Genomic DNA, 10328 nt, shown 5'->3' on the forward strand with positions numbered 1-10328 from the left:
GTATAATCAATATATATATAATATCATAAATGCTAATATGATATTAACTAATATTGCAACATTTCCACCGATCTTTTAATATTTCATTTATATCGAAGTTCAAACGCCTGTTCTATTCCTTCTAAATAATTCAATTTTTTAAGCTTCTGAGATATCTTTTCAAATTATCAACTAACCCATAAGAATTCATTTAATTAAACTCCTTATATCTCCATAAATATCATCCTTCATATAACATCCCTTTGAATATTCTGTAAATTTTTTATCAATTCCTCGATACTATATAATTTAATTAAACACCAATACATATAATTACACATTTGATTAATAGACTCGATGAAATTGAGTAAATTAACTATAGTAATAATTAAATTTAACAAATCTAATAACTTAATTACTCAATTATAACATTTTTGAATCAAATGTGATAGTTAATTCAATACCAATTTAAATAGTCAAACTCATAAAATATTTGGGTGAAATATTACATTGGATAATATAAATTATATTTAATAAATAAACTAATCAAATAATATTATTATATAAATTAAAACCTAAAATTTACTTACCTGTTTCGTTTCGCACAATGTTTGAAAATATGTAAATATGTGTGTAAATTATGTAATTTACAAGTACAAAACATATATATTTAGATACTAAAGTGGGGTGTGAGGCGGTGGGGAGTAAGGCCAACTTACCACATTTCTCAACTCTCTCTCTCTCTCTCTTTCTAAATATATATATATATATATAATATTATTATTATTTACTTATTTATTTTATTATATTTATTATTATTAATTTTATTTATTTAATTAGACTTTTCTCAAAATACTCATTACATTCTATCTATTTTTTTAATTAATATAATTTGCCCACAAACATCATAATAAGCTCAAATTTACTCCGTTCAAATTTTTAATATATTTCAATTGCAACCTATAATTTATTATCATAAAATTTAAATTTTCTTAATAGTTACCAATTGCTCTCTCAATTATGTGTAAAATTCTACGGACGTCACACAACGTGCCCATTATGTTAGTTTTCCTTATATTTTCATCCAATTTTTAGATAAATTGCCAAAATACCCTTTTGCTTTATAAATTAAGAATTTCGTATATTTTCTAGAATTTTCTAAAAAAAATTTATGGATTAATATTCTCTATGGATTATTTATTTTACTCATTTTGATTTTTTTATATTATTTAAAATATCTTTTTTTTAAAAAAAAATTCAACAAGAGTAAAATTATAATATTCAATTTACCATATACGAACTACATAATTATATTCTATTTGAGAGAGGTAAATTTTTTAAATAACAAAGAGTATTCATAATTATATCAAATTTTAGAAGAGGTGATAATTTTTCCTAAATCATAAATAATGAATTTCTCTAAAAATGTATCTACTAACAATGAAAATAATTTAATTTTATTTAGGATTAGGAATCATGTAAAAAAAAAGTCAGATAGTAAATTATAATTAAATTTCTTTTTTAATTTTGGAAACATGAATGATAGAGTATAGTGTATTTATAATTTCATTTATGTTTTCATTCCGTCATGATGAGCTAATGTATAGACTTTCCGGGCAAAATGCAAAGAGGGACTACGGGGACCAATGTGAAATGTCAAATTTATCCCTCAATCTAGGGTACATTAGAAGAATCTCACACTAGGGTTTCATTCGTTATCCACTCCTCTCCTCTGCAGTGCAACTCTTCTCTCTTGATTTGCCTCCGGAGTACAGAACACGCAGAGGTAGTTCGAGTACCCTCATCGCCTTGCTCTTTTCTATGTAGATGCCTGCATGCGCTTTGTGCATTCCGGTTTTTTAATTTATCTTTTTTAGATTTTTAAGGACGTTTTGCATACAAGTGTGTGTCGGTGACAGTGGAAATATGGAGTTGGGTATTGGATCCTGCTTGATGCTGGGTTATGTTTGAATTCGTGTGAATGTTTCATTTATTGTGGCATAAGTTCTGTATGGCAGAAGTAGAAGGCGCTGGGGGTTAGGTTTCGAATTTTTTTTTATTCTTTTGTGCTTTTTCTTAGTTGGGAATTAACTGTTGAAAAATTAGATTTTTCTGATTTTTTACTACAATATTTTGCTCGAAACCCTTCTTGTGTAGTATGTTTGTTTGGGTTCTGTTGTCATTAATTTGGAAATGAGTATGAAGCAATATTTTCCATGACCCAAATTATTTGCTCAGCAGGAAATGTTGCTGTACTTTTCTTGATTTGGTGAAATTGTTCTTCTGCTTATGCTTTTCTCGGCTTACATTACAGAAAGAAGTAGAGAAGCACTTGTTTTCTTTTGCAGTTGACACTATGAACTTCATGGCCTGGGCTTTCTTTTAGATGCCTATCTTTTCCTTCATTTAGTCGTTTCACATATAATTCGCCATTGCTAAGAAGTATCTCATAGAAAGCTTTAGCTAAATCTGTCCATGGTTTCTGTGACATTATTGTATCATGTATAATTGATATTGAAGAAGAGCAAAGTTATTTTGCTTCATCTATCTTCTCAGTCACTGCTGTCTTCCTTGTCTAATACCCATATAAAATGATAGGAACATCTCCAGGAACATGTACAAAAGCATCAAATATTTATGAGGTGTTATATTCTAACTCCTTTAACTTCTATGACAGATGAATGTGGAAAAGCTAATGAAGATGGCCGGTTCAGTCCGCACCGGCGGGAAGGGTACAGTGAGAAGGTTTGTCTGTTGGTAGTACTTGGCATATTTTTCACATTGAGTAAATATCGCTCTCTAGTTTTCCTGATGAAACGTAAGATATTGCTCAGAGTAGTTTATGAAATTTTGACATGCTTTAATTAACTTTTAACGTATGATGTTTTTTATGTTTCTTTCTTACGTGTATTGAAATATTTGCAGAAAGAAGAAGGCCGTTCACAAGACCACCACAACGGATGACAAAAGACTTCAAAGCACCTTGAAGAGAATAGGAGTTAATGCCATACCTGCAATTGAGGAGGTCAATATATTCAAGGAGGATGTAGTTATCCAGTTTATTAACCCTAAAGGTATCAACCATGTCAACAGAATTTCAATTAAGTTCGGTGGTCTTTTTCCCCAACTATTTGTTATTCTTAGCTTTTGCTTTTCTTTGTTATTAGTTCAAGCGTCAATTGCTGCCAACACTTGGGTTGTTAGTGGTTCTCCTCAAACAAAGAGTATGTTTTCTTTTCTCTACTCCAAATCTTCTCCAAACCACTGATGCTGTTGACTATTATAACGTATAATAGTGTTACTTCTGCGTTATTTTAGCTTAATAGATTCTATTGCTCATGGTACCTGCGATTATTTTTTCAATATTGGTAGTACAGAGCATTTGTTTTTGTCAAGATAAAAGGTGGACAGTATTCAGTGAACATTAATAAAGTGGGCATCATATGTGTGTTTCTTTTATATTTTTGGCTAATTATCCAATAATTTTTATCCTTGTTTATTTTCTCTTTCTGGTAACAATGGTGAGTCACTTGTTTGCTTGACGTCTTCCATTATCCTGTCTGCATTTTCAGAGTTGCAAGACATTCTTCCTCAAATTATTCACCAACTGGGTATGTGCATTTTTCTCTTTGAGTTGTGGTACCTATTTTCCTTTTGATTTATTACCGAACTGTTGACTCATACGAGGTTTATCGTGAGAAACTCACAGGTCCAGATAACTTGGAGAATTTGAAGAAATTAGCAGAACAGTTCCAGAAGCAGGCCCCAGCTGCTGGCGCCGGTGCAGCTGCTGGTTCTACTGTTGCACCAGAGAATGCTGATGATGATGAGGTGCCAGACCTTGTCCCCGGCGAGACATTCGAAGCTGCTGCTGAGGAGGGCAACACCCACACGTCTTAAGGGTTTTATTTACGATTTTGTGCCATTGCCTATATTTTCTATGTTTTTTGGGATCTATTTTCTTACTTTGATGTCTCTATGGCCTATGATCCACAACAGAAAGCTGGTACTTGGATGTTTCAATTAGCAATGAGTATCTTAATGCTTTCATAGTATCTGCCACATATGAATCTAGTGATCAGGGGCAACTCTTCGGAGCTAAATGTCTTAATCTGTTGATTCATTGTAGTCTGTACTAATCTGATGAGTGTAGAGCTGCTGGCCATGGTTTAAAGTTTTTATCATCTTTAGGTGTGTTGCTCTTCATTGTTTTTTGCATGGTATGTTGTCTACCTCTGCACTATGATGTCCACCAGAATTTCTGCATTGATGATCACAGAATGGGATAAAACTTCACCTTCTTAACATCTCTTACGTTACTGCAGTTAAATTATTTTATGAAAAAGCTGGTGTTCAATGGCAGTTCGATAATCTAATATCCTAATCTAATAACATATATGTTACACGATTAATATTTAGTCACGCAGAGCTTTGTGCAATGCGACTATACTTGTGTTGATTATGCAGAAAACGCCTTAGTAATTAACTGGAAATACAGATGAAACGAAGGAAGCAATATATAATTATTTCATATATGAAAGAGGAAGACTACTGTGAAGTGAGAATAGATTATCTGCAATAGGTGGATCAAGTTTGGCACTCGATTTTCCACAACAATCCTGCTTGTAAAATGTTCCAATATTATTATCCAATTGTTGTCGTGACGCTACTGGAGTTAATTAGCTAATGTTTGATGTTTTCATATAATGTGACCCCTCCTGTTGTTGCTTCTCTTGTAATCGCAGACGTTTTTTGGTAATGATAACCTCTTTCTTCTAAAAAAGTAAAAACAGTAACACACAGAGCTGTTCAAGAGAAAGAAACTAAGTAAAAAGAAGCACCGACAAATACGCACAGTGGTTATCCAGTATTTTGCCAATACTAACTGTGATCTCAAACATTTTAGACACCTTAATTATTCAAAAAAAAAAAAAAGTTCAATCACAATTACATTCTCACTCTTGATATAAAATTGTCTATCTATTTGTTGTTTAAAAAATCATAAATATTTTTTTTATTTTAATGTCATATAATGAGTTCATAACGTTAGATTTTCATCTAATTTCGAGATGAACCGACAAATATACTTTTTTATTTTATGAATTATAATTTCATATGTTCTTTTATAATTTCTTAAAACATTTTTATGGATTCTTTTACATTTTTTAAAATATTCTTTCTATAAACAAAAATCAAATGGTAAAGTTCACTTTCATCATTTATAAATTACATAATTATTTTCATTTGATGGGATATTTAGAATTAAAAGTATGAATTACATAATTATTTTCATTTGATGGGATATTTAGAATTAAAAGGTATGAATTACATAATTATTTTCATTTGATGGGATATTTAGAATTAAAAGGTATTTATAATTGTATAAAATCTCAAAACAGTTGGCTAATTTAATTCCCAACCGTGTTAAAAATAAGCCAACACGTCCAAGTTCACAATACGCACAATGAAATGACAGTACAATCCCACAACCCTTTCACCATTTTCATTCACAAGAGAACAAACCAAATAAGAGAAATGTCAAAATTGCAATGCTTTTATACCAATACGTCTTCCATTCTTGAGATTTCGCCGTTTTCTATAGCACATTTTGTAAACATTTGTAAAACAATGTAAAATTATTTACCCACATCGACTAATACAGTAGGAAAAGTCCAGAAAACAACAACTGTACTCACACCAATCAAAAAATGGGGCATCCTTTCACAACAATTCCTTTAGCAGTTGGGCAAGAAGCCAACGGGCATCCATCCGTATCACTTCCCCACCAGTCAAGGCTAATGTGCTTCATACCTAAGCACAAATAGAGAAATACCCCCATGAACGCCAATCCAGCATCAAGAGCCCCCGACAAGACATAATTGTGTTTGCTCCACCAGTCGCGATAGTATCTGTATGCAACATAGCCAGACAAGAAGCCAATGATAATCCAACTGTTGTAGTTGACTGAAGTAGCTGGAGGCATATTTATTATTGACACTAACAGCACAGGGACGGAGATGAGTCTAATCCATTGCTGGTTCGGAAAGGCCTTGTGTGCAAGCCAAACCAAAAGGGGAGCTATGGCCCCAACTAGAAAAGACCAATTAATAGCAGAATAGTAGCCGAGATCACCAAATATCCTCTCCGGCCCGATCAAACCCCAAATGACGGAGGCATCATAAAACACATGGTCACCTGGGCATGTCCATGGGCTGCCAGGAGGAAGCGCCGTTCTGTCACAAATGTTTGGAACGGTGTCCATGAGCCACCATGCTGTTCCTAGATGTACCAGTGATGATATAAGAGTGCCGACTACCTGATGAACACTAATATCAGTCAAATTAATAATTAACATGACCTCTCCATTTATATGTTTGGGGTAGGAAATAAAAGCTAACCTGGGCCATGAACATTGCTCTAGGGGGTATTTTCATATAATGTCCGAGTTTGAGGTCTTGGAGAAATATTAGCGCTTGTTTCATACTGATATAGCCATACACCTTAAAGCACATGTTAGCAACTGGATATCCTGGATACAGGTACCCGATCATGTACTCAGTGATCACGTTCAGTCCTGGTGTCTGATAATAGATAACTTAGTCAACAGCAACAGAATAACAGATAACTTGGATGCTAATTGACTAACTATAAAAACTTAGATAAGAAAATGTAGTTATCCTACAACTTAACTACAACAAAGGGGGTCTTTGCAAAAACTTCTGTTTTTGTGAAGGGAATAAGTTTTAAAGAAAGTTGTAAGTTTCTGCAGTAAAAGTTGAGAATGACTGAAAACAGGAGTAAAAAGTGGAAAAAAGTTGAAATTGGAGTGTTTGTGGTAAATACTTAATATGTACAAATTTACCTATATGCTAGCTTAGGTTAAGAACTTCCAATGCATAAGCTGTAAATCAAGACCACTCTTTTCAGCTTGCTTTTAACAAAAAGGCTGATTAACAATTAAACTATTGCAAACTCCCCTTAATTCTGTTATAACTCAACTCTAATGTAGAAGCAAATCAATGATACCGTCATCCAAACATAGAAACAAAAGGATGTCACTGCAAACTGCTTTATGGTTAGCCAATAATGCATGACGTAAATGCATCAACTGAATACAATAAGTAATGGGTTTAGTAAACAACTTTAAAATTAGCTAAAAACATAGCATCTCACTTGGTTTGTTGTGGCAGTGATAACTCCAACGGGAAGGGTGAAACAGAAGGCAAGAACGCACGCTAATAAGACACCCCACCACGGCAACTGAAGTTGATTATAGTAAATTTGACAGATGAGTAGGGTGCCTGCAATGTTTATCAGAAGAATGCACATAAACCACCATTCAGGGACTTGCTTGTAATTTTGCATAAGCTTGGTGTGTATGTCCATCTTCTTCTCCTTGAAGGCTGACTTGCTCAGCAGCCACAGATCTCTAAGTCACAGAAAGCTGTCACTTCGGCACCCCAACAGAATACTTTATACAAAATAATCTTGAAGGCTAAATTCACTTGTGCCCGCTAACCTAAGAGAGATTAAAAGAAGTAGCCGTACAGAGAAGACTACCCACTTCAAGTACTTCAGAAAGTATCGCAGAGAATATAAACTGAGGCCTATTTTAATGCTTTTATTGTGCATTTCATTCTTCTAGCAGCGAGCTAAGTTAAACTATAGCACAATTTTCATGTTCACCGAGACACAAAAGCTAAACTAAGTGGTTTGAGTTTTATATTTTACCTTAACCACAGATCAATAATGACTAGTCAAGGCTAACGACCGGCTAGAAAATGATATATAGACGATTGCTAAGTGATGCTACGGTAATAAGTGAGAGGAAAAACTCAATCAGCATAAAAGTTTTTCAACACAGTCTAGTGGAGTTTCTAACATACAATGACATTCTCAAGAGCAAATATCATAGTAGAATATGATGTTATAACATCATTGAAAACATGATTTTACCACCTAAGATATTCATATTAACTTACCTGCCATGGAAAAGGAGGACATGTGCAATGGTGGCTGTGAGACACGCAAAACTGAAAGCATAAGTCATTGCGAAGAAGGTGCTGAGGTAGAGACGGCCTTCACGCTCATATGACTGTAGGTCAATGTGGAAGTTTGGATCTACAATGGCTGAGATGTTATACTTTTGCCCTTCTGATGTATAGAGGCCATCGGAAAATATTGGAAAGGTCTTTGCGTTATAGACATTGAGCCAGTACATAATAGGTGTAACTGCATACATGCAAATAAAATATCCGACAGCAATGTTAGCAGTAGCAAACCACGGGCTGGCTAATGGGCTTCCAAGGTATGAGGATATGCTGGACCAATCAAGCCCAATAGCACCGATTCCTAAACCGTGAAGCCCAGAACCGAGCTGTTGGAATAGGACAGAAGAAGAAAATATCCAGCAAAGCCAGGAAACTGAAGTAAGCTTCGGGAAGAGGTATCCTGGAAATACATAGTAAGCAAAGCTGCAAAGGAAGGCAATGAGAAAAAACTGGTTTCGTGTCAATGCACCTCTGTCTCTTACTTCTTTCTCATGAAGTGCCCTGCATTTTAAATCTCGAATGGTTAGAAACTTGACACAGCATTATGCAAGAATAACCTCGTTTAGCATACATTATATTAAAATATAATTCTTTGTTTGAAGTTTCGTTAGCTGGTTATTAAGGCATAATTTGACGTCAACACCAACGTTTGTCTTCTTAAAAGAATACATCAGATATATTTTAATTCAGTTTTAACATTTCTTCAACCACTTTCAAGGCATATATAAAGTACTTATGTCCCTCTAAGAAACAATATTGAACATATCTGCACCCATTTTCAATAATTTTAGAACCTATACAAATCCAATACCAGACACTCGTGACATTCCCTAATACATACTTCAAACTTCCCCGGAAACTCATTTGTCAAAAGCTTCAAAATATATATAAGAACAACTCAATGGAAGAAATATGAGTTTTGGTCATGGTTAATTACCATGGTTAAAAGGTAATAAATCATGGCACAACTAATTAACCATCAGATGTTACATACATGTAATATTTGACATTGACATTCTCATCCTCTTTCCGTATCTTTTTCTGAAAATTTTAGAGCAGTTTCTACAGTAATCTCTGGCTAAATTTCTGAATAAAGTTAGCATATTAACTCAAGTGGAGCTAAAAATATAGAGAGGGAGTTGGGGGTTACCTGAAGAGAGACACCTGAACCAGATTTTGGGGCCACCACATAGATGCGGGCTCCACCAAGTACCTCCGGAAAAGCCCGGCCCATCCGAATCCCAATACCTGCGTCGTCAAAACCACTCCCAGTGCCACCCAGAAAGTCAACTTCTGCCCGTAAAATATCTTTACCGCACTAACAATGTGGATCGAGTAAGGATTCGCAGCCCCGGCGTTGGCAAAGATCGTGATCAGGACGTGCTCCTTCACATTGAACTTCCCGGGGTTGAAGCTGAACTCCCACTTTTGCCCCTCGAAGAACACCCGCCGCGGCAGCGCCGCCGCCATGAGGTGGCCTAGGGGCACCACAGCGATCTGGGCGGAGATGGCAGTAATCGAGAGCGGCTCGCGGCGGTACCAGAAGAACTGGTTGAGGAAGGAGAGCATAACGCAGGCCGCCGCCCCCAAAGTCCACATCCGGAAGGTGACAACCGGCAGCGTGGGGTCGTCGGTCGGAGGCACCGTCAGTGCCACTTGCTCCACCGGAGAGTTTTCTTCTTCTTCCGAAGTGGAGGCGGCGGACGCCTGCGGCTGGTGAACTGCACATGGTTTGAGTTTCTCTTGATTGAGAAGTAACCAAAATGAGTTTGAGCTAAAATTGAAGTGATCGCTGACTTACTGATGAGTGGAGCTGAGATTTCTTCTTCACTTTGAATCATTTCTGCTTAAGGGTTATTGAGATTCGGATAATCCAACAGTGATTGAAGAAGAGATTCCTCTAATCAAGGAAAGAAAAGGTTCATCATAAAGATCGGACGACCAATTACATGTGGTTCTTACATTCGTCAAGAATCTTGCTTTTGAGACCATAGAGCATGTACGTGGATGGAGTTTTCGGCGCGATGCATTCGGCCTCGTTATATATGGAATTTCAAGAAAATACAAATATATTACTAGTAGAAGCACACTTCATCTAAATATATAATAATTCAATATTTATTTATTTATTTAATTAACAATAGAAAATTATTGACATAATTAAATTAATAAAACAATAGTTTATTTGTTAATGAAATATAAGTAAGGGCACATTTTTATCTATCAAAACTAGTTATTTTAAGGTCTGAATCCTTAATATATAATATAGATGTATAGCATAACCATATTTGAAGATAA

At 35.0% G+C, this 10328-nt stretch overlaps 2 protein-coding genes across 3 annotated transcripts; one reads left to right on the forward strand and one right to left on the reverse strand.

Annotated features, from left to right (window-relative positions):
* The first annotated feature begins 1607 nt into the window (after positions 1-1607).
* Positions 1608-4163, forward strand: LOC105162485 (basic transcription factor 3). Its single transcript, XM_011080515.3, has 6 exons — positions 1608-1765; positions 2657-2724; positions 2905-3053; positions 3147-3203; positions 3552-3590; positions 3689-4163. The coding sequence occupies exons 2-6, from the start codon at positions 2657-2659 to the stop codon at positions 3877-3879; spliced, it is 504 nt and encodes a 167-aa protein (XP_011078817.1). The 5' UTR covers positions 1608-1765; the 3' UTR covers positions 3880-4163.
* Positions 4164-5506: 1343 nt separating this feature from the next.
* On the reverse strand, positions 5507-10061 carry LOC105162493 (oligopeptide transporter 7). Of its 2 annotated transcripts, none has more exons than XM_011080526.3 (6): positions 9832-10061; positions 9181-9772; positions 7962-8531; positions 7153-7408; positions 6378-6560; positions 5507-6295 (listed from the first exon to the last, which is right to left on the reverse strand). In XM_011080526.3, the coding sequence occupies exons 1-6, from the start codon at positions 9869-9871 to the stop codon at positions 5681-5683; spliced, it is 2256 nt and encodes a 751-aa protein (XP_011078828.1). In that variant the 5' UTR covers positions 9872-10061; the 3' UTR covers positions 5507-5680. The 2 variants fall into 2 exon arrangements, with proteins under 2 accessions (XP_011078828.1, XP_011078837.1); XM_011080535.3 differs by having other exon boundaries at positions 9181-9751; positions 9832-10060.
* Positions 10062-10328: the final 267 nt, after the last annotated feature.

The sequence above is a fragment of the Sesamum indicum genome, linkage group LG1 (assembly GCF_026168435.1).
Source record: "Sesamum indicum cultivar Baizhima isolate 11 linkage group LG1, ASM2616843v1, whole genome shotgun sequence".
In the NCBI taxonomy this organism is placed as follows: Eukaryota; Viridiplantae; Streptophyta; class Magnoliopsida; order Lamiales; family Pedaliaceae; genus Sesamum; species Sesamum indicum.